General features: G+C 38.0%; 1 protein-coding gene across 1 annotated transcript in view; it reads left to right on the top strand.

The window, feature by feature from the left end:
* veph1 (ventricular zone expressed PH domain-containing 1) overlaps positions 1–25,484 on the top strand; it is a 117,195-nt gene that overhangs the window by 1,288 nt on the left and 90,423 nt on the right. Inside the window, exons 2-4 of the mRNA XM_059331038.1 lie at positions 11,777–12,324; positions 13,334–13,552; positions 20,590–20,764. Coding sequence (XP_059187021.1) covers positions 12,187–12,324; positions 13,334–13,552; positions 20,590–20,764 — 532 coding nt within the window. The 5' untranslated portion in view covers positions 11,777–12,186. The remainder of the gene's footprint in view (positions 1–11,776; positions 12,325–13,333; positions 13,553–20,589; positions 20,765–25,484) is intronic.

A 25,484-nucleotide genomic window follows, 5' to 3' on the forward strand; every position in this document is an offset into this window, starting at 1 on the left:
CATTTAGTTGATGTGTACACCAAATGAGTTTGCATATTTTTAGCAAACAACTTGATGTATTAGGACAGTGTTTTCCAGAATACGCAGCCAGCATGTAAAAAGCTGTAATGCATCACAGGCTGAATGACCAATCCAATCCACTTACTCACTCAGGAAGCAGGGAAATCTAAATAATGTGGAAGGTGCAAGTTCTGAAAGAGGTTTCTAAACTTAGAAACATATTAAGCATGTATTGAGGATATTTGAAAGCAGCTCACTATTAAGTATGAACGCCTGATATTTTTATGCACTGAATTTATGCCTTTAAGTCCGTATTCCTGGGTCAGACCCGTAAAAGCTGAAACCAGAACATGCTTCCGTTCAGCTCACAACGCCAGGCTCTGAGTTTTGGGCTGCTGGAGGCAGCGGGGAGCGATGAATAATGAATGGTTTAGAAATTGTGCGTGTATGTTAGTTGGCTGAGTGTGGCGGTAATGCACTACTCCAAACAGCACTTCTCTCTGCTGTGGAAATCCTCTCAGCGCCTGTGAGTCTCACAGCGCAGCAGAGCCAAACTTGAGAGGAACCCCCCTTCCTTTCCACACTTTAGGTTGGATTCAATGCCATTTGACACAGTTATGCTCACACACACACACACACACACATCCACAAATTCATAGTGAAGCCAGTTCAAATCAGTCTGTAGGGAAGAGGATCTTCTTTTAGTATGAATGTTTTTCTCTGTCTGGGGCTCAAATTAATTTCACCTTGGAGTCCAGCACAGTGGGTCCCAAAAGGCATTTTTGTGTGACCAATCGGGGTTAAAGCTGAGAATTTATTAAGAAATCCTCTATAAATTATGTCTCATTCTTTCACTGTAGCATTTCAGTAATAGCACTTAGTAAAAGAAGTGGAACGAGACATCGATTAGTCCATCAACAGGATCAAATGTGCACACAGAAACGTTTTAACTTATCTCTTTGGTATGCATAACATATCTGCTCTTTCTGCAGGAGGCAGTGTGATATCCATAAGTGTCACATTAAGTGTTCTTGCGGTCTGTTTCTGCTTTCTCTTATCAGCCACAGTGACCACTCTCAAGAGAGAAAGTGAGATATCCGCTCCACTCAATGCTCCGTCTCTGTTTTCTCCCTCCGTCGCTCCATATTTCTCATTCTGTCTTTCTTTATCTCTCAGTGGCTTCAGTGTGTTTTTACAGTAGCTATTTTCTCCAGCTTCTGTCATACTGTAATTCCCAATCGTTGCTCCACAGCTGCATAACTGCAGGGCATAAATAATGGAGAACTTTCCCTTTTGTCCCGCACACATACAATACAGTTCACTCCTACATTATGTTCAGATGCTAAACCTCGCGGGTCTATCTTTCAAGAAGTCTTAACTCTGCGGCAGTGTGGACCTATTTCCAGACGAGTCTTCAGGGAATCGTTTCTTTGTGACTTATTCATGAAATTCATGGCATCAGTTACATAACTGATTGGCCCAGTTATCAGGAATAACTACCAACGTAACCAGCCTTTATTCCTACCATTAGTATGGACAATGGCTCTCTGCTCAGGATGTGACAGGATGATATGATAGGAGATGCAGTGTGTCTAATGAGATAAGGTAATAAGATTCTTAGGGATGGCAGACGAGAACCTGTTCCGGTTGAGAACCAGTTCCAAATTGTCTGATCCATCTGAACCGTACATCTCTGAGTAGAGACAAAATATTGATGCAAGAAAATCACATATTGCTCCTTATGTGAGAGATTATCAATACACCGTCAGCAAATATCTATAATTTTTAACAAAAAATCTAATGCTAATCTTATTTTCTGACTAGGGCTGGGCAATATAACCTCAAATCAATATCGTCATTACTTGTACATTTAACCTTGATTACGATTAATGAACGTTTATTTTGTTTTTTGTCCTCATAGTTCACTGATATGGTCTCTACTGTAAACATACTGGGATATTTTTTCTACTAAACGAGTGCATATCTTGTGATTTCAAACAAATTAAGGAACAAACAGATTTACTATTTGGTGGTTATTTATTGAATATTTCGAGTAGAAATCACCTTCTCTCAAACAGTAGATAATAAATAACTTGCATGTTTTGCAATCACAGTGTGTTTACATTTGACTTCTTTTTTTCTGTGTCATCTTCCCTAAAGCCAAGATGCGTCCAAACGACAGACATGGCATTTTTCTTGGGTATAAGCCACCCAAATTGCTTATTTGGCTCGGTGTTTTAATTTTTTCTCCATGTTGCTTCCATGTCACAGATTGGACATGACTACACGTGACTAAAATAATCGTCATGGGCAAGATTACGAAGGCTAGAGGTTCTGAATGTCAGTGACGACTAATTTTTGCTCAGTTGCCCAGCTTTACTTCCTACTGTATCAAATATTTGCAAACCGCTGCATTCTGTTTTTACTATATTTTTTACACCTTCCCATAACTGACACCACAGTGCAGTGAATACATAATTCCTGCTTTTTGCCTTCTAGGGACATTTTTTCTTATTCATGAACACAGCTATTGTAGTGTATCGCAGATTATTGTCTTGCAATGTATTGAGTATCGCAGAATTGCTGTATTGCTGTATTGCTGTGATACCATTGTTATCGTGAGTTACTCTGTTATTCCCACCACTGCTTCTGAGGTGATCAGTTTCTTTTTATTGATGCTGACATGGTTTTTCTGACAATTTACTCCACTACAAGTAAAAGTCCTGCATTCAAAACTTACTCAAATAAAAGTATGAAAGTATCAGCATCAAAATGTACTTAAAGTATCAAAAAGTAAAAGTACTCCTTATGAGTGGACCCACTCAGATTGTGATATATATTCCAAATATATTATCGGATTATTATTATTGATGCATTTATGTAAGCAGCATTGTAATGTTGTCCGATATGGCTATTTTTGATGACTTAATATACTGTTTTGTGGTTTAATTTATAAAGTTAAAGAGTACTTCAAAGGTACAATATTTGCCTCAAAATGTAGTGGAGTAGAAGTATAAAGTTGCATGAATGGAAATACTCAAGTAAAGTACAAGTATCTCAAAGTTGTACTTAAGTACAGTACTTGAGTAAATGTAGCTAGTTACATTCCACCACTGCTCCACAGTAACAGGAAGCGATCAGCAGACAATTTACCAACTATCCAATAAGCACACCCTGCCCCTGTGGAGTCTTACTTCCTGCTACAACAAAAGCTATGTGAGAATGTACTGCCACAGCAGCAACAAGAAGGAGTCTTGGCAAAGAGGAAGAAATGTTCCAAAGAATGGCATCATAATTAATAAAGATGACAATACTGCTGGAGGTAATGTCTGTAAAATTATCATTTCACTCAAGGGACAAAACACCAGTGATATGAAACAACTTTTCTGCGCAACACAGGCTTAAAAGCATACAGTAATGGAAAAAATGATTAGACCTCCCTTGTTTTCTTTAATTTATTGTTCATTTGCTTGGTACAACTAAAGGTACATTTGTTTGGACAAATATAATGTAAACAACAAAAATGGCTCATAAGAGTTTAATTTAAGAGCTGATATCTAGACATTTTCCATGGTTTTCTTGATAATGATTTTGGTTTTCTATCAAGAAAACAAACCATGATAAATATCTAGATATCAGCAACTCTTATGAGCTGTTTTTGTTGTTGTCATTATATGTATATTATATATATATATATATATATATATATTTTTTTTTTTTTTTAAATTTTTTTTTAATTATTATTTAAAAAAAAAAAAAAAATTTCAAGAAATACTAAAAAAGTTGCATTATTGCTGAAAACCCGTGTAGACGTAGTTTTTAAACACTAAAGAAAATTAATTAGGAAATAATACGACAATCAATATAGAACTGGACCGATGAGCAAAATTGATAATGGCATCAATAAAATCTCATCAATTCTCATCCCTGAAGATCCTCAATGAAATTATTTGGGGACACAATTGTGGACTGGGATGCTTTTATACCCTAAACAATGAATCAATGTATTGAGAAAATAATTAACATATTAATACATTTTGAAAACCATCATCAAACCAAATGAACTTGTACATGTTTTAGCTCTCACAGTGGCTAATTAAGAAGAAGGTTATTTTAGTAAGCACTTTTAATAGAGAAGCAAGCCATACAGAAGTGTTGCTGCACACACTATGTAATGCTTTAAACAGCCTGTGTCATGCTTTTGGGTATTTCCCTTAACTTGAGTGTGTTATATAGCTTTTTTGACAGTACACATTGTCAATACAGATGTTCCATCACAAATAGAAGATAAAAAATATGTGTTTTTGAACATTAAAGCATGTTCTAGAAACCCAAAATACAAGTATGAACCTGAAAATGAACACAATATGTTGTATGACCCCTTTAGTTAACTAAGTAGGCCTCAATTCTCAGGACACCCTGCAGATTTCTTGACACCCTGCAACAAGTGCCATAAGCAGAGTTCTGCACCCAGTATTCTCCTGACAAAGGGTTATTTCCGTGCCATTTTAAAACACGAGTCTTGTTTGTATATAAACAGATGGTTAAAGGCTATAAAACAAGTTAATACAGCATCTTGAGAGTATAGATTTGCAACCATACAGTACCACCCTGTAGCCTCAGTAAGTAAACATGATGAGTGAAACTCTGGAGGATGTCTTGTCAAATGGTTCCTGACTGCAGAATGATGGCCAGTTAGGCATCTTTATCTGTTTAATGTTGTGAGATGAGGAACTTCAAATGTCTTTTTGAAGAGCAACTTTCCCACATGGTTGAAAGCTGCTCCCCTCTCAAATCCACATCATAATTATGTGCATAAATAAAGAGTGAATGAAACATACTCAGATATGAAGCAGCAATGTAGAGAAAAAACAGGAATGCAGGGCTTTTTTCTTCCGTCTCTCCCCTTCACTCAGCTCCTTTCTAAAGTATTTGTGTGTGTGTGTGTGTGTGTGTGTGTGAGATGTCTTGCAGGCCGAGCAGGTGCACATTACACAGAAGGACAGGGCCGACTGAGCAGAGAGGGGGGGGGGGCAAGGGGGAGGGAGGTCTGTCTTATAGGTCATACAAAAGAGCCAGTGTTTTCTCTCTCACTCTCTCAGAGTAGTGAGTGAAGACAGTAGTGGCAGCGGTGGAGGAAAGAGAGAGGGAGGCCCTTTGGTCACATTGTCCTCACATAGCCCCGAACCCTCTCAGCGGCCCCCCAGCATGCACCCCCTGTCACCCCTCACCCAGTGGCCCAGTCGCAGCTCTCCTGCAACATGTGGGTGCCTGCTAGAGCTTTACATCTAGTTAAATGTCACTGGGAAAACTTGTAGAGGTACAACACAAATCAAGAAGAAAATGAAAAACGCAACGCAACAGTTATTTATGAAGCATTTACATTTAAGTGTGTATCACAAAATACAGGTGGAAACAAGCTGCTGGAGCTGTCCTTTAGTGTGTGTGTGTGTCTGTGTGTGTGTGTGTGTGTGTGTGTGTGTGCAAAGGCTGCATTCCTGAGCTTGCTGAGCCATAGCTGTGACGGTGATTAATAGTAACTAGCTGATAGTTTAAGAACCAAAATTCCTCACACACACACACACACACACACACACACACACACATTGGTGCTCGGTCACTGAGGCAGGCTGTGACATAGTATGAGCCGGAAATGATACAGTAAATAAACAGTTGGCGAGTGAAAAGAGTGGGAGCAAGGCATCTGTATATATGTGTGTGTGTCCGTGTGTATGTCTGTGTGTGTGTGTGTGTGTGTGTGTGGTATTCAGGTAGAATAATGGAAGCTCAGTGTGTGAGCTGTCTGCAGGTTACACAGGGAATTCAGGACAGCGAAACATTATCCACCTCTGGCTTCCTCTCTCTGGTTCTCTGTCTCTGTCAGCTCCTCTACTGCTCTCTGCCTTTCTCTTTCACTCTGAGTGAGTGTGTGTGTGTGTGTGTGTGTGTGTGTGCGTGTGTGTGCGTGTGTGTGTGTGTGTGTGTGTGTGTTTGTGTGTGTGTGTGTGTGTGTGGGTGTGTGTGTGTGTGTGTGTGTGTGTGGGTGTGTGTGTGTGTCCAACTCTCATTCCTCTGCTTCTCCTGGTGTTTCTTTTCTTGTTGTATGCCTCTGTTGTCTCTCTCTGATCCTCTCCATCTCTTTCTTTCTTTCTTTCTTTCTTTCTTTCTTTCTTTCTTTCTTTCTTTCTTTCTTTCTTTCTTTCTTTCTTTCTTTCTATTTTCCACCTCTTCAGTGAATACAGTACACTTGCAACTGCACCCTCCAAAATAGCCATAAAGTTGAATCTGAATATCTTTGTTTTTAACAAAAACTGAGCAGTACCTTAATAAATGTTGAATTTATTGCAAGACTGTTGTATTAAATGGCGTTTTAGTTTTAGCTAGCTGTATTTAATAAACTCAGGATCTTGGGCTAAGTGAAGTGGCCAAAATCTACAATCCCGATATATGTAATTTTTTATATCCCTATAACTCATAAACTAGCTTTAATATCCCAATTTCTGGTAACTAAAGGAATAGATAGTCTATATGTGATAACCACATGGTAAAGCCTATTTTGTCTATTAAATACTTTTTTGAGAGAAAAAAAAATTCTTGATAAATTCTGAACATGTGTGCAAAATGAACATAACAATTCCAAGTTCAACTATAGAGAAAAAATAAATAAAATGCCCAACTATAAACTCCAACTGTAAATTTAATAGAGAGTAATCAGATTAAGACAACAGTGTAATTTAACTACACTGGAGTTCTCCCGTAAGCAGAATTCTCACATGCAGGAGTTGAACGATTTATTTTAATGAACATTTCCAAGTGGACCTTTACACATAATTTTCCTTGTATTGTATTTGTTATGGAACTTAAAGATTGGAGAAGCTTGTGACGGCAAAGTTGCAAGTTTGGAGTCCAGTTTGTTAATGTCATTGGACTGTGTTGTCATGTAAAGTGTGCTGATTATGATTATACTCCATTATGGTGAGACACTACAGGTGAAAAGAGTCATTTTTAACTTATAGATATCACCATGAAACGTCCCTAGTTTGCTTTTTACATGAAGACATTATTTTTTTTTATTACAAGTTTTCTGAAAGGTTATGTTTAGATATGCAAATGAAGCATGAACTCATAAATATACACTCATTTGCATATATTTCCAGGACACAAATCTGAACACTGGATAAAGCAAATTTCAGTTATTATTTGTAGTTATTATTTCTATTGTATCAAAGTTTTTTAGAGATGGAAATTGGTAACTTTGGTGTCTCTAAGTGGAGCTGAAGTTGAGTTTTCTGGCTCAGAGCATGAGAAAAAACTAATTTTGAGAAAACAGCCTTTAAAGATTTCGTACATTCTTAATGATAATTACTATTTGAATATGAATGTAATTCATAGCAACAATAAAACATATAAAATACATAATACTCTGCAGGAGAGCAGGAGCCTTCTCATGATGCCTGTGATGACGAGGTTTAGACTACTGCATGCCACACCACACGCATATACCTCTGACTTTTAGCATATTTAGGAGAAATCTACAAGTGAACATGGCTCAAATATAGTAAAAATTTACGCCTGAATGTTTGTTTTGGATGTTTTAATTCCACTATTCTGAAAGACGACATGTTACGGGAGAAAAATAGCCCAAAACCTCCAAATTGACCAGTGCATGAAAACAACTTAAATTGCACAAACATTTGAGATAGTATGTGCTTTTTATTTTCCATTTAGACATGGAATCACAATATGTGATTGTATATCATGAAAACTTGATATATAATTTGATCAAAATGAAAGATGAAAGATTATCATGTTGAATTATCATCCAGTCATGCATTTTGTAATACACAGTATCTAGATACACAGTATGTACAAAACATATTGCAGGCAATTGATGACAGCTGCAACCATACACAGAAACAGCTCTGACTGTTGCTCTGCACAACATAGATAATAGGTGTGTGTGTGTGTGTGTGTGTGTGTGTGTGTGTGTGTGTGTGTGTGTGTGTGTGTGTGTGTGTGTGTGAGAGAGAGATAAATCCCTTTGCTCTGTTTATGGGGTTGTTTTGTTTTTGTGGTCCCAGCAGCCTGGCTCGGACCAATAAGAATTCCTGATGTGGTATCCTGGCAATGGGCGGGTTTCCATGGTCATCACCAGCTTGGCAGGAGAGGCAACGGTCTCCTAAGTGCTTCGCTTTGTGGCTTCTTTCAGTCGAGCTCGGCTCGCTCCAACATGACTTCCAGTAGAAATGTTGTGAGGATGAGATGACGTCTGATCGTAGAGAAAAGCGAGTGCAGAAAGCAGACAATGACACAGATACATATGCTTATAGCTGCTCATCCTCTGAAAGGAGGCAGCCGACACACTGGGTGGCTGCTTTGAAGAGAGTGTGTGTGTGTTTCAGAAAATATTTCTATAGAGGCATAGGACTTGCAGTGTGTGTGTATGTGTTTAGATTTTTATGTGGGAGGACAGACATTGTTTTTAACCCTTTATCAGGCAAATAACTATATTTGGTAACTTCAGGTAATATTTCGAGAAAAAAGTTGCAAATTTACTAGATTAAAGTGGCAAATCTACAAGAAAAAAAGTAGCAGATTTAAGAGATTTAAAGTGGCAAATCTGCATGAAAAAAGTTGCGGATTTACGGGAAAAAAGTGGGAAAAAAGCAGCTTGTCCCCCCCAAATTCAACACTTTAAATCTCATAAATCTACGCATTTTTTCTCGTAGATTAGCCACTTTAATCTCGTAAACTTTTTTCTCCAAATTTTATTTTTGTATGTTTTTTTTACACATTCTAGCAGTATGTAATATCCTCCAATATTCTCTAGGGTTGGAATTTGGAATTTGCAAGTATTTCAATGAGTGCCCTATTAAGGGTTAATTGTTTTAAACCAGAGATATAACACACTTTTAGAACCAGATGTACACACATTGTGCATGTGTGTTTTTGTATGTGTGTGTGTAAAACTCCCTCCTCTGCCTTTCCGGTGGCCCTCATAGTGTTTAATGTTTAATTGAGGTTGCCAGAAACAGTGATAATGGTTAACACTGCTTCTGACTTCCCACAACTCTGACTCCATTCATAATGCTCTAAGGCAGAAAGCACTATTTATTCTCACTGAACTATTCTGTCATTATGAACTATTGTATTGTAATAAATACTGAAAAGGATATTAGGAATATATAAAATGATATATTATTTGCAGTGGTTGATTGTTACTTAGTACATTTACTCAGGTACTTTACTTAAGTACAGTTTTGAGGTACTTGTACTTTACTTGAGTATTTCCATTTTATTTAACTTTATACTTCTGCTTCACTACTTTTTAGAGGCAAATATTGTAATTTTTACTCCACTACATTTATCTGATAGCTTTAGCTACTTTTCAGGTTGAGGTTTAACATAAAACATGATCAATTTTATGTGTTTAGACATTTTCTTGTTTCGGCCTTTTGTCATGTTTAATTTGAACCCAGCACAGTGTAGAATATGCACTGGACTAAACAAAACAATACAACTCCTACCACAGACGGTTCCCAAAAATGTCACTCAGGCTGCACAGTTTAAGCAAACACCTCTGCCAAGTGGAATCTGTAGTCACACATTCCCAGAGTGCATGCATGCATGTGTGTTTTGTGTGGGAATATGTGTGTGCGTTTTGGTAGGTATGTATGATGTTGTAGCAGATATGTCACACATTACCAAGGAGTCATTTAGTTCACATCATTCACACATTAACTTCCACTTGCTGCACCTGTAGAGAAGAAAACACAGGGAGTGGAAGCTGTAGGAGGCGTGGACGAGGGAGGAGGGCGGTAGTGTTCCAGCAGATATTTTTAGGATTCTAATATTGTTATGGAGTGTTATTTTCACATGCAGCCTGTCTAAAACTAAAGCACCACCAGCGATACAACGGCCAGGTATACCGTAAGCCGCGTATGTGTGTCTATCGCAGTTAATCTCACATTCTACTGGACCCATCAGCCTTATACTTTTTTGTGCACATTTATAGCTTTATGCCAGTGGTTTAATGTAACTAAGTACATTTACTCAAGTACTGTACTTAAGTACAATTTTGAGGTACTTATACTTTACTTGAGTATTTCCATTTCACTTTATACTTCTACTCCACTACATTTAGAGGCAAATGTTGTCCTTTTTGCTCCACTATATTTAGCTGTCAGCTGCAGTTACTTTACAGGTCAAGATGATTGACTGCATGAATAATGGAAGTAGTGACCGTGATGTCACCCATTGACATTTTAATGAACTTTATTGACACGTTGCCGTGGATACGCATTGTTCTGCTTCTCTCCTGATGACGGCTCGCCTTGTTAGCCACCTGTCAATCAAAAGGTAGCCACACCTGAAGTCATATGATTCTTTATCTTCTATTTTCTTCTAAATGGGGCCATTATTTGAACTATTAACATCAAATTGTCTCGAAGAAGATTTTTTACTAGCGATTGAGACTATAATGCTGTTCTAAAAAAAATTCTGAGGTAATAAATCAAGTGAGAAGTTTTCTCATTTTGTATTAAAATGAATAGACCGAAATGCTTCTGCAACTGCCATCAGCACTCCCTGCTGGAATTTTTGGTAGAATGCAGCTTAAGGCACTTCCTGGTTTGCCTCCCTGCTCAGACCCGGAGGTCGTTGCCTGGTCAAGATTTAAGATAGAAAACATGATCAATATAGAAATTATTATTTTAAATTAAAAAAACACATAGTAGAAGTATATTTAGTTAAAATGAGCCCTAACTTGAGAAAATTAAAAGTATGCTTACATAAATGCATTAATATTAATAATCTAGTAATATCTGTGGAATATATGAAACCGTCTGCATAATGAGTACTTTGATGCTGATACTTAAGTAAGTTTTGAATGCAGGACTTTTACTTGTAGTGGAGTAATTTCACAGTGTGGTATTAGTACTTTTACTTAAGTAAGGGATCTGAATAGAGTCTCATTTTGAACTGGAGTCTGTGCAGATTATTTCCATACAATAGTTGGTATGTTCCACAAAAGTTAAGCACCATACAAGATGAATAAATCTTAAATATATATTATGGAGATATTATTAGATTATTTGGATTGATGCATTTATGTAAACAATATTTTAATCATGTAAAGACAGGGCTCATTTGAACTACGTAATATACTATTATGATGTTTAATAAAATAAAAATAAAAAGTCAAATCATTTTAAATGTATCTTTTTTTTATGTCAAATCTTGACCTGAAAAGTAACTAAAGCTGTCAGATAAATGTACTGGAGTAGAAGTATAAAGTCACATGAAATCCAAATACTCAAGTAAAGTACACATACCTCAAAATTGAACTTAAGTACGGCACTTGAGTAAGTGTACTTAGTCCCATTCACCTCTGGTAGCTTCATATTAAATGCACGGACATGAGAGTGGCATTAATCTTCTCACTTTTGAGAGGAAAGCGTATAAGTATATTTCCAAAAAATGTTGAACTACTCCTTTAATATTGAATCATGTCCACTTCAGTTAATGTGTTGGTTGTCCAAGTTGTCCAAGTCTATTTCTTAAAATAGAAATAGAAATATCTAAGAAAAAGAAAAAAATCCCTAACTAAGCCTCTCCAGCTTTTCTTACTGGCTCCAGATATATTTTTCTCAGCTGCTCAATCTATTTCCTGCCAGAATATTCATATGTGTACACAAAATGAATATGTCAGCATTTAGTTCTCTTTAGCTAATTTAATCGTCCTCTCCGTCTCTCTTTTCCCTCCTCTCTCCTTCAGGACGCTGCTGTACACAGTCTGCCATCTCCAGAATATGCCTTGTCTCCATGGTAACAGGCCTGAGGCAGACCCAGAAAAACATCGGGTCAAACTCGTCGACTCTTGTCCAACAAACCTGATCTTTGACTGTACAGAAGAGGATTTTTAACAAAAAATCATGCAGTTATAAAAATTTGAAATATTAGTAATATTCTCTAATACTTCTCAGGACCCAGAATGCAGTATCTGTCGTTTTAAAATATATTTTTACTCATTTGGGAACACAATGCAGAGGACTGTGTAGACTCTCTAAATGGACCCCTAAAACTTGAGCGTTATGTCAGGGACATATTCATTCTCAATTAAGGGATCTTAAACTGGGCAACACCAGTCCCAAACTGGTCTGTAAGGAGTCCTAAACCAGAACCAGGATGCACCAGCTGTTCAGCCAGGTGCTGGGGCAGAGGGATCTGTCCAGAGCAGGGGATCTGTTTTCTCTGGAGGACACAGAGATCGAAGCCTGTCTGTCCCAGGCTCTGGACCAGATCAAGGCCATCTCTTGTTCACAGGTCAGTCGGCACACAGATGAATATTACAAATATTACAGGGCCAATTAGGGCTGAGCGATATGGATCAAAAGTCATATCCCGATATATTTAGGCTGAATATCGATATATGATATATATCCCTATATTTTTATCGCAAAGTGAGAGCAAATGTTCAATTAAAGTCAAAGCCCAATATGTCACAAGTAGTTTTATTGAAACCGATTATTTAAGTGGAAATAAATACTGTATAACAACAGGAGGATCTCTTCTTAAAAAAACAAAGCTCCATAAAGTGCACATTGAAATAAAAATATCTTAAATAAAAATAGGCTATGAAATAAAATAGGCCAATCTTTTTCTGAAATTAATATATTTATAAGAGAAAAGAATAACGAACATTACAAAATAACTAAATATGACAAACCCTAGTTAGGGCAGCTTTTATATATAAAGAAAGAAAAAAAATTGAACTATATCAATATATGCGACATGGTCTAATTCAATATCATATTGAAAAATATATCAATTTATCGGTAACGCTTTATATTAAGGTCCTTGTAATAACCATTAATTAACAAGTAAAAGGCCCTTGTAAGTCCTTAAAAGATGCTTATAAACATTATTGTGTGTTTATAAGCTTATATAAGTGTTAATAATGGCAGTACAAACACCCATGACCCACCCATTATGTCTTTGCCATGCCTTTATTAATCTTATTTTGTTCGCTTATTGATATTAAAATATACTTTATTGCTCATCTATTATAAGTTAACTATATAGTTAACTATGCTTTTTGCATCTACCGGATCTAAAGCAAGAACAATGCCTTATTTTTTGTTAATTAATGGTTATTAAGGACCTTATTATAAAGCGTTACCAATATATCTTTTATATCAATATATCGCCCAGCCCTAGAGCCAATGTCAGTTTAATTAATTATTCATGTTCTTATCCATAATTCATCTTTTTTGTCCTTCATTTATCACTGTATCCTTAATTATATTTCCTCTCACCGTGTGCTGGCTGACAGGACTATTTGACCAACGACAATGACCAGGCGGTGGTGGAGATTTGCATAACGCGCATCACCACGGCCATTAGGGAGACGGGCTCCATCGAGCAGCACAGCACGGCGCTGGTGGGGCTGTGGGAGTCGTGTCTCGAACATAACCTCACCCCGCAAGGTGAAAACACAGAGGACACGCCGCACGCCAAGATAGCCTCCGACATCACCAGCTGCATCCTGCAGGTACACACACACACACACACACACACACTTGCATACACACACCAGATATTGTTTGGTAGTAGAGAAGTATTTCTCTATTTGTTTTGCTTGAGGCACATACAGTACATACCTTTACACATGCCAGTCAAGTGCACTCACGTGGTGTAAAAGCAAGATTGGCACAAGTTTGATTAATACAGCAGCCAATAGATTTTTGTATTTTTTATTACACGCCATAGCACTGTTTATGTTTTCAGATCAATGTATACCAAATATGCATTTTTTTCTTTAAGTATATGTGTATTGTTTATTGTTAGAAAGATCCCCATTAGCTGTCACCAAAAGTGGGACGAGCTAGTCTTCCTGGGGTCCACAAGACAAAACAAAAATCACTTAACAATTAAACATTGTAGACATTATTATATACGTCATCAGAAATAATTCCGAATAAGTTATTACATTCATATCTATTGCATTAATTCTCACTTTCATACAGTAAATATGTTAATTCACTACTCACAAATTTAAATAGTGCATTCTCAAGTAATAATTAAAAGATACTTTACTATTCAGTTCACGTATATTCAGTGGGCAATTATTCGAATAGCTGATACCACGATAAATAACTGTTCTCTTTAAGGCATTTGATTTTGGACATGGTAACATCATCTGACCACCATTAGCTGACATTGTCACATAAGAATGAACCTGATCACATCTGACAGTGTGTATGTTCCAAATTCCATTCCTAAAGCTTTCAGTGAATATTTCCATGTCAACTCAACTGACAAGATTTCATCCTCCTCACTATCGTACTAGCCTTGGTCAATTTTCCTTAAAATACAGAGGTACAATACTCTGGAATGATCAAGTTCAATACAGTTTTCCTCTCTGAACACATACAAGAGCAGTTTAGTGGCTCTGATTGCTCAGGTCACTAAGTAGTACACACACACACTCATACACAGACACGTGTGCACACGCACGCAGGCAAACACACACGTTTTTACACTTTTCAATTTTACTTTTAATATTATTATAATTTTGCTTTATTTGTATTTGTAATTATAATTATTTTTGTCTATTTCATAGTTATTTGTTTTTAATTTAACTTGTGAATTTTAATATAGGTAGAGGCCCTGTATAGCCCTTTGGGGTTTCTTGCCGCTACCTTGCACCTTCTTTTTGTTGTTATTTCTTTATCCTTTTCTTTTTTTCTTATTATTGTGCAAAATGAAAACAAAAAAAACAAAAAAAAATATGTGAGATTTGATCGACAACCGTTAATGGAAGAAATACACTCCAGTTCCCAACCTTTTTTGTTTCTTGCAACCAGAAGAACATTTAAAAGCAGGTTTTTTAGATTTTACCCACATCTGGACTGGGACATTTACTGTAGATTTACTTAAAAATGGACACAGATATGTATCAGTGCAGATCTTGCAGAACGATGAAGTTAGCTATTCAGGCACGCACAACATACCAAAGCACATTGTTTAACTGCCACAAATGTCCGCTGTCAACAGTAATGATCTAGAGGTAGATGCGGGTTGGTGGAGGAAGTTTTCAGATTTACTTTAGTAAAAATAGCAATAATGCACCATGTAAATATACTCCATTACAAGATAAAAGTCCTGCATTTAAATTGTTGCATTGGCAAAATGTGCTTAAAAATATAGTAATAATGATAAATGGACAATATTTATATTTTAGTTTTACCTTGAAGGGCTTTACAACTCAAGCCAGCAGTCACCCAGTCACACACATTCATACGCTGCCTTGCTCATTAGGAGCAAATAATATTCATACACACACACCGATGGCACATGCTCAGGAGCAATTTGGGGTTCATTATCTTCCCCAAGGACACTTTGACATGTAGACAGCAGGGTCCAGGGATCAAACCACGGCGTTCTGACTGCAGACAGGTGTTCCACCTCCTTAACCACAGTGATAATAATTAAAAAAAGCATTTCTAATGCAGGAAAAATGTCTATGTGTTCAACAAATGAGTGATTTTATCCTTAAATTTCTTCTTTTGTAAAACTGTTAGAAGCATGACAAGGTAAAACTATCAAGTATCTCAGTGGAAAAACACAAATGTTGCAGAAATATTCCAAATTCGAGCAGAAAAACATTATATTTCTTCTTTTGTGTCTCATCAATTATCTTCCCAGGTTGGAAACCACTTGTCTAAATCAAGACATTTTATTTAACTTTATTGTTTGGTGGTGTTTTGATTTAATGGTGCAGCTAACAAGCAAATCATAAGTTGCACGTAAAACTATTTACTGAACATCAGTAGATAGTTTTTACTAAACATCAGGTTCAAAGGCTTTCTGAAGTTAATCCTTTATTGTAAGTTTTATGATGCCAGTTAGGAAAAAAATGTTTGGAGTGGTTTTTTTTGTCTTAAAAAAGACTAAATAAACATAATCTGAAGAACTTTTATAATTTCTTTTTTATTTTGGAAGTTTTTGGGGTTGTTGCCCGTATGCAACATTGTACCATAACGGTGCAAGTGAAAAATAATAATATTTTTTACATAATTTATTTAATAAACATGTGTAAAAGATTCAGTAGCTTCAGCAGGGTACAATACAAAACATTTTAAATTTAAAAACATTATAAAAGGAACTTTTTTTAACCGGTTTCTTGTCTGAATGTTGCCTGTAGGCAACACTGTACCATTGAACCAACGACCCATTGAAATGAATGTCTTGAACAGTCTGTATGTATGAAAAATTAATAAAAATTAAGGTTTACTCACCAACAGTAGGAATATATTTTTTCCGGATGGAAAAGAGCCAGAAAATTATGCTTTGAGTGATTTTTTTGTGGTGCAAAATGGCAAAGCTGTTTCCTTTGGAAAAGTCTGCAAAAAAGTTTTTTTTTGGCCTCCTGGAAATCATGTGACATATTAAAGCATTGCTAGTGGTTCCCTATACTCTTCCCTCTTTCTAAAACTATTGCATTACTCAAAAACATGCATTGTAGACATTTGTCAGGCCAAAAATGGGTATGTTGCCTGAGGGCTGCACCGTACCATAAAGGGTTAAAGTAGACGAGGAGGGCTGAAGGAAAGTGGATACACAAGTATGAATTCATGCAACATATTCATAGGTGGGATTTTGCTGTAAGTGCAAATATGCTTTATGTAATCACTGCTGAGGGTCTTTTAAAATGTAAATGTAAATCTTGCCTACTTTCCCGATCAGACCTCTGTAGCTAAAAGGCTTAAAGCAGAAGGACTCTCTCTCTCTCTGTCACCTTCTCTCTCTCACCTTCTCTCTCTCCCTCCATTTCCTTCGGGAATGCGCTTAATACCTCCTTAATGAGACTGATACATGAGGAAAAGGCACGCACACACTCACACATGCGTAGAGGTGAGACTAAAAGTTCTGACAGCCGTGACAGCTGCTCCAGGCTCTGATGTCTTAACTCCAACAGTTTTCAGGAAAGCACTTCCCTCCCTCCAATATTTCTTTCCGTCTCTCCCAATCTGTTTTCCTCCTGATTTCATTCTACCTAGTTCCCCCGTCGCACCTCTGACTATCTTTATCTCGTCTCTGATCTCTTCTTCTCCTTTTGTCTTCCTGTCATTCTCAATCAGATGCACAAACAATCTTCTTACCCTTCCGCTGAAACTCCCACAGAGAGGAGCAGCAAGTAAGCAACAGACGGCAGGAAGAAACGGCTTTTGTGCAACACATGCACACAGAATTATGGCTTATGCCGGCATCTACAGTGCTTTTTTAAATCTTTTATGGGCTTCTTGAAATGTGCTGTACTTAGCATTACAGTGACTCTTCCTAAAGGATGAATGAGAGAGAGAGAGAGAGAGAGAGAGAGAGAGAGAGAGAGAGAGAGAGAGAGAGAGAGAGAGAGAGAGAGAGAGAGAGAGAGAGAGAGAGAGAGAGAGAGAGAGAGAGAGAGAGAAATAAATATGTTCATTCATATATAAGCAACCTGGGCAAAAAATGCACTGTACAACATATATTTATATTAAAATTAGGGCCCCTTAAAATGAATGTAATGTGAAGTAGATTGAATGGAATATGCATAAAGATTGGCATTTTTCTGGATACATTGTCTGCACTGCCATCTGGTGGTGGAATAGAGGTGTGACAGACAGGAAAAACCATAAAATGTTTGACCTCTTTAAAACCTGAACAGTGAGCATCACTTTAAAAAGCATTCTGGGTATTTCGAACTAACAGTAGATGAGGAAGGGTTAGTCTGAAAATGGGTACATGAGGATAAATTATAACGTCCGGGGGGTGCAGTGAAAATTGCAGATTATTAATACATCATAAAACATATCCAAAGGAGCGAAAACACTTTATGTAATCACTACTGAGAGTCTTACAGATGTAAATCTAAATATTGCCTACTTCTCCCATCAGACCTCCACAGCTAACAGGCTTAAAAGCAGAGGGACTCTCTCCTCCACCTCCTCTAGAAGGATAGTAGCCTTGGGGGGCTGGCTCGGCTCTGATCTCTTTTGGCGGCCCCTTTTTTCTCCATCGAGGCTTTGTCACACACAAACAGATGTAAATGTTCAAACAGACTTGATCTCAGTCTGTCCTGTTGAGGGTGCTAGTGCATTTCAAATCCCCTTCCCCATTCTTTCTTCTCTTATAATGCTCACAGGGACAAACTCCTGCATGTGCCTGCAACCTCAAACACTTCCCTCCCCTCCGTTCTTGAATCACTTGTGGTTGATTTTTATCTGCCTCAAAGGCGGTTTTTAATCTTTCTGGAAACTCATTGTACTGCCTGAGGAAAATGCTACTTATAGCTGCTACTTTTTATCTTTCACACATGCAGTCTATCCCTGAGATGTTCAGGAACTTTTCCTGCATGGGTGATAGTATGCATTTTGTGGTTTGATAGAGGAAGAGAAGAAGTGGAGAAGTGTTTGTTTAATGCACAGTTATTCCATCAGACTTCGGACTCATCTCTGCCATGCTACAGAAGATGAATAAATTGTGACAGAGACTGGACACTTATATATGGTTGTCATGGCACTGTGCCAGCTATTCTTGAACATTTGCAGGTTGCTGAACATTGCACATACATAGTCAATGTGTCATACAAAGATGAAACATGTCAGATATAGTCAAACTGGTCAGACTGTCATAGCTGAAGTGGTCAGTGTGTTGTCAGCATATCAATATCTTACTCAAATGTACAGTAGACGCAAAGTCTGTTCCTCAAAATACACACATATCTAAATATCAAGTGTGCTGAGTTTACCAATGGATGCTGTGGAGAATAACTTAAGAAAGGCATACTAACAATGGGGTCGTGTGGGAATGGGAGCAGGGATCGTTATCCAGTACCAGTCAGTTTCTTACCTAATAAACTAATAACATTTTAGAGAAAATGCTGAATGAATGATTTCATTAAAACATTAGGTGCATTTCCATTAGGTACTTTTCCTTCTAGTGAGCCACTATGGGTGTGGCTTGTCAGAGATTATCCGCTCAAGATCCGCCCAACTTCACCGGTAAGCGGCTCAGGTAGCGGCTCAGAAAGTACCTACCCAAGGGAGGTACTTTCCACCGGCTCCGTAGTGCTCAGTTTCAGACGAGTCACAGACGCGCTTCGACACTCAGCTACACGTTAATTACACGTCTTTTCTATTTTTGACGCTCCACGCGAGTAGCGCGACTAGCTGGACAGACAGCGGATCGTTCTGACAAGAAGTCAGACATAAATTGCAGAGCGAATCTGGTCGTTTTTCAAAATAAAACACCATGAGCAGACTCCGGGTCATATTTCACATCGCTAGATCAACATTTCGTCACAACCTGTGGCCAGAAGTCAGTTGGAGGCAGGTCACAAGGAGAGATGGACGACGAGATATTATGAAACAACAAACACAAGTTAAATCACACAAAAAAACCACAAAAGACATTTAACTACAAAGCCTACTTACCCATGGTTGAAGAGCAAATATCGAGGAAAACGATCAAATCAGCAAGTAAACACTGTTGGACGAAAGGTAAACACCATCGTATGAAAGGTAAACACTGTGGTGCACGCAAGACGTGCCGCTTTTTAATTGATCCCGGTTGGTGTTGACGCCATGTGGAGGACGGACCAAATACACAACGCTCATGCAACGTTCCGCGGATGTGCCTGGTGGATTTTCAGTGTAACACAGAAACCATGTCCTCTCCTTCCATGTTGATGTCTCGACTGTTTGGACTTGCCGCGTCAGTCTGTTGTCAGCCTCGCTTCACTGACGTCACGGTCAAAATTGTCGCTGAATAATTACATAAGTGTCACAGAACTATTTACGTCACATTCAAACTCCTTTGGTTAGCCGCTACAAAAGTACCTGTATGGGAACAGAGGCTGAGGGGAACTAACTAGTGGGCGGAGCCAAAACACTGCTGCTTTCCAAAAAGTACTCTGTGGAAACACGTTTATTACTTGTCGTCTTCCAAACATGTTGATTATTAAATACATTGCAAATAAAAGCTCCTTGTCAGCAATGTTCCTGAAAATAAGACATATTTTGCTGCGTACAGGTATGCAGCCTTGCCCTAGCTTTTTCTTCTTCTTCTGTTGAGTTTTATGCATCCATTACCACCATCTCTTGGAGCATCCCTTGCCCTATCTATTTTTTTTGCATTGCCATGGCATGTGTTGAAATGCACAAAATGTTCCTGAATGTAGTGCATGTGTTATCCAAGTTATTTACAAGAAACTATGTGTCGATTGGGCTTAAGATGGCTAAAACTCTATTTAATTCATATCTCACAGCAGTGAGGACATTTTCAGGTCACACTGTCTGGAGTATTGAGTGATAACATCACACTTTTATTGCTTTCATCAGACACCTGTGCTTCTGAGCCATTGTTGATAATGAAAAAGAAAGGCCAGCAACGTAAGGGAAGGATGTTCCTTTTATCTATGGTTGCTTTGCAAACCCAGGACTAGAAAGAGCTGGAGCTCCATCAAGCAGAATAAAAATGTGTTTGCCACTGTGTCTCCTTCCTTTTCCCTCTGTCTTCTCAACCTCATCTCTTCTCTTGTCCCCTCAGAACTACAGTTGTCCCTCAGTCATGGTGCTGGCGGTCCCGGTAGCGGTGCGGTTCCTGCAGCGAGGGAACAGGGAGCTGAGCAGGAACATGTCCAGTTATCTCTCCCTGGCTGCTATCGCCAAGGCTGATCTACTGGCTGAACACACAGAGGCCATAACGCTCAGTGTGCTGGGAGGTAAGACACACACATACACATGAGGGGATGCTTATGTTAACACGTATGCACCACAAATACATCTGCATGATCATATTTTAACATCACACTCTACTTGATGTTTCTTTTAAAAATGGAAAGTGAGTTTTACTGTTTCGTACTGAATGCGATGCAATACAGCTCCCGGCTGCCCCAGATAGATACAGATCTTCTTACACACTTAGGAAATGTGTGTGTGTGTGTGTGTGTGTGTGTGTGTGTGTGTGTGTGTGTGGGAGAGCAACATGGTCTCACAGAAATCCGTGAAATAGCCACGGATTTGCTTAGCTCAAAATCCGTGGAATAGCCAAGGAATCACTCAAATTTCCGTGAAACTGACACGGATTTTGCTACAATGCAAGTTAATGACAGTCATATCCCGTGGCTATTCAAACATACTAAGTGATTATGTACATTCACTGTGTGAATATTTAGAAAATAAAACATATATTTCTCGCTAGAAATGTGATCAAAATCCATTTTTATGCAGAAACTAAGTCAAAATATTGATTTTTTTCACTAAAAATGTGAGAACTGTCCATGTTTTTTGTTCTGACCGCCGGGACCTTGAAAGTCACGTGACTTGGAACACGAATAGCCACGGGATATGACTGTCATTAATGTGCATTGTAGCGAAATCCGTGTCAGTTTCACGGAAATTTGAGTTAAGTGAATCCGTGGCTATTTCACGGATTCCTGTGAGACCAGGTTCGTGTCTTTGTAGAGAGAGAGAGAGAGAGCTTTGCAGTAAAATGATTTAAGAGCATCTTAGGTGTTGCTGTATTTATTCAGATGTTGACATGTGGGTTTGGTTTGTAGAAGTAGTTCTGATACTCTCTTACTGTGAGGGCTGTTAGCAGACCTGCAACAATGGGATCAGCTGGTTAACTGGAGTGGAAAAAAGAATTACTGTTGTAATCTGCAGTTTTAGTAGCAAACCGCAGTTTTATCCTATCATGGGTGCAGTGAGTGCTTTTTAATGATTGCCAGCTTGTTGAGGATAATAACGATGGTAAATAACAGCTGTTATAAATCATCTTCTCCCTGATGGTCCTTTGATGCAACATGGAAATTCATACGCAAGAAGCAGTTATTGTGGAGAGGAAAGTGCAGCTGATGTTCCATGTTGTAGGTTTGTCTTGGTTTTTGTCTCTGTGCTACTTGTGAATACATGACGTAATTAATTTTTTAAACTGTCTCCTGTTTTATCTACTTTTTGATCAATACACATTAAGCAGGTTGGTTTCTTTTAGCTATATAAACATATGTTTTTAAATCTTGTCCACACAATGATGCAACCTTTTTGCTTATCTCACGTTGATTTTGCAATTTACACAGATTGTCACTGCAGAAAGTGACTTATCTAGTGGTTATGGCTACACATGTTCCAAATAAATAGTTTTTAAAAATGTACTTGACTTCAGTTGTATGGTTAGAAAAACAACATTTATTAATTTATTCCTCATGTGTCACAAGCAGGTTAATGCACAGAATCCTCTTGTTGGATATTATAAACTAAACGGGACACGCCATGAAAACCATGTGACTCCACAGCTAGTCTAGGCTCCACTGCCTTCTCAGTTCTTATGTTTTTTACAAAGCAGATTACAAAAAGGTGCACTCTCTTAAAGTGACGGTATGCAATTTTCAAACAATAAACAAACAAGCCTGTTCCAGACATAAAACACATTCTTCACACTCTTGAAGTTAAATGTATCATTACATTACATTGCATTACATGTCTTTATTTATCCTTAAATTGAGTGCATTCAACCTGATGGTACAAGCATTAGACCACAGCAATCAAGTAAGTACATAACTTTTAAGAGCCAACTGTAACCGCTACAGGAGTGCTATACGCCTCCAATTCACCACTATACAAAAGACAGCTCAATAGACTTAAGAAAAGGTAGCAAAATATAGCAACACCAGATAGCAAGCAGAGGAGCTGAATTAAAAGCAATTACTTTACCAGAAATCAAGCAGCAACGTTAAATCCACAAATTTAAAATGCACTCATGCCCTCAATACACTGTATCAAAATATGTACTTATTCAGTGAAATTAATTCACTTAATTATCTAACTTCAAATATCATAACTCAAAAATGTACAAATAAAAGAATGGAATAACAAAACACAAGCTTATTTATCTCATACACAGATCTTTGGTGTATTCAACCCCATGAGGAATTAAATTCCAAACAACTGAAGAAAAGCAAATATGCTTTCCCATTTAAATTAATTAAATAACCAAACAATATGAATCTATAGCTTCAGTATGTGAGTGGGTGCAAGTATCCTCTTAATGTGCTCTGAAAATTCTCCAGGACTGTGAGGTAGATGGTCCTCCATCATTGATCTGATCAGTATTTTCTTCCCCTTTTAGCAGTTAAGGTCAAAGAGGGTAACCAAGCTGACCTCTGGACAGTTAAAGAAATCTACTCCCTGAAACCTTTTTTTCTGAACTTTTTAGCCCGTTTTCAAGCTCATTAGTGTGGTGTAGGTGTCTAAAGTGTCGTAGTTAGCAGAGATCTGTTTACCCCTCAGGCCTGTACACACACACACACACACACACACACACTCACACACACACACACACACACACACACACACACACACACACACACACACACACACACAAACACACACACACGCTCCATTAATACGAGGGGGTTGCCATGCAGGGGTCCAGTTAATAGAGAACAATTTACATTCCCTATAAATAATTTAGCTCAATTAATGTGAACATGATGTTGTGTGGTGCAGTGAGCATGTACAGGTGTGTTTTTCTATGTGAATCATTCAACGATTTTGGCAACGTGCTGAACTAACACCTCATACACACATACACACACACATACACACACACATAAATCACGTGGTGCTAATCAGTTCACTCAGCACCACACTGATGCACCCACCGAGCACATTTTCTGCCAGCAGCTCAGCACATGAAACAGCTTAGCTCTCTGTTGTCTGGCTTATTTAACAAATGAAGTTTAGCCAGGGTTTGGCCTTAGAGTGTTTAATACTTGAAAAGACACTTTACACCTTTGGTTCATAAAACTGGGGCTGAGAATAGAGATACCCAGCGGTCCTGCCAATGGGAAAACAGAAGTCAGGTATTTTTCTGATGAGACAGGCAACATGAGACTTAAAGGGACTGTTTTTTTTATCCGGGTGCTGTGCTTTAAAACATGCCAACATGGTTTATTGTTGAAGCCAGAAATGCAATGACTGTTATTGGTGGTGATGGCAGGGAAACATAGCAATGTGCCTACAAGAGAAGGAAGAATAAGACTGCAAGCTTGCAAAAATTTAAAATAATTAAAAAAAAAAAGGGAATAAATAGAAATATATTTGAATGTTTGCTTCAAGCATACACAGCATATTTTTTCAAAGAAATGTATTTGTATGAAAGTGTGTTGTTTACATTAAATCTCCATAGGGCACCTTTAAAAAGTTATTGAAGCTTAAAAATTATTATTTTTAGTTAAAAGTTAACCTCATTTACGATTAAACTGTGGTAATTTTTAAATTGAACCATTATTTAACCAGGACTTTTTATACTAGGCCAAAAACAGACAGCAGTAAAAACTTAAAGTGAGTAAAAACCAACCATTGGTAACTCACATTTCACAACAGAAATGAAAAAAAGAGTCAGTTTTGAGTTGCTGATATTGTTTGATCCACCTTTCCAACTTCTTGGCCATCTGAGTAATGTAAAGAGCACTCGGTGTTACGCCAAAGTCAAACTCACTTCATTTGATAGAAACGAGAAGTAAATAGAAAAGGCCAAAACTTTTAATGTGTTTGACTTTGGAGTCCACATGCATGTATCACATATCTAATTGTCAGCGGCTCAGGGGAGATACCCTGAAATTTCTTTCCAATAGATTTATGATCTCCCAAAAGGCATCACATAATATAACAGTTTGGGACACTTGTGTCAATAACGCACAGCGACACCTGGCCTGGTTGTGAGCTGTGAGAGAAATAAAGAGTGCAAGAGGAGAAAAAAGATGGAATAGATAGAAAGTTATATGCAAATAACCAGTAAAGCTTCCAGTGGCTGAGATCCAGCTTGACAGGGGGTGGTGAAGTATAACACGCACACACTGAGAGTGGATGAAAGGGAACAAGGCTTGCTTAAGGGCTTTTTTAAAGCGAGTTCAGATTTATGTTTCCTTGGGCAATTTTTAACACAGCCTCGGCAGTTTAAAGTTTTTACCCCCCACTGCAACCCACTGCTGAGACTCATCTACTGTGCTGTGAACATTTCAACCTCATGTTGCCTCTTTAACAAGCCTCTGCTTCTCTCCTCCCCTCTGAAACCTCAACATAAACACAACACAACATAAACACGGGACTACAAACATGTGCCGAACCGTGCGCACGCACACACACACACACACACACACACACACACACGTATACGCACGTAGCTGGTGGAAGCAATAACAGATGACCTCTCTTTTTCCCAGCAGCCCCTCTCTTCAGGAAGTGCGCTGATGTAATGGTCTTCGGGTGATGTTGATGATGGGGGTGTGATGAGTTGGTTGCACAAGCTAGCAGGATGGATGGACTGTGCATTCGTGTGTTTATACTGTAGATTTTTTACTGAAGCCTGAGGTCGCCACATGCAGGTTTTTACTAATTTCATTAATTTCTCTTTGATCTGTGGAGGCCAGTGTGTTGGTA

This window comes from Centropristis striata, chromosome 4, assembly GCF_030273125.1.
Source record: "Centropristis striata isolate RG_2023a ecotype Rhode Island chromosome 4, C.striata_1.0, whole genome shotgun sequence".
Taxonomy (NCBI): domain Eukaryota; kingdom Metazoa; phylum Chordata; class Actinopteri; order Perciformes; family Serranidae; genus Centropristis; species Centropristis striata.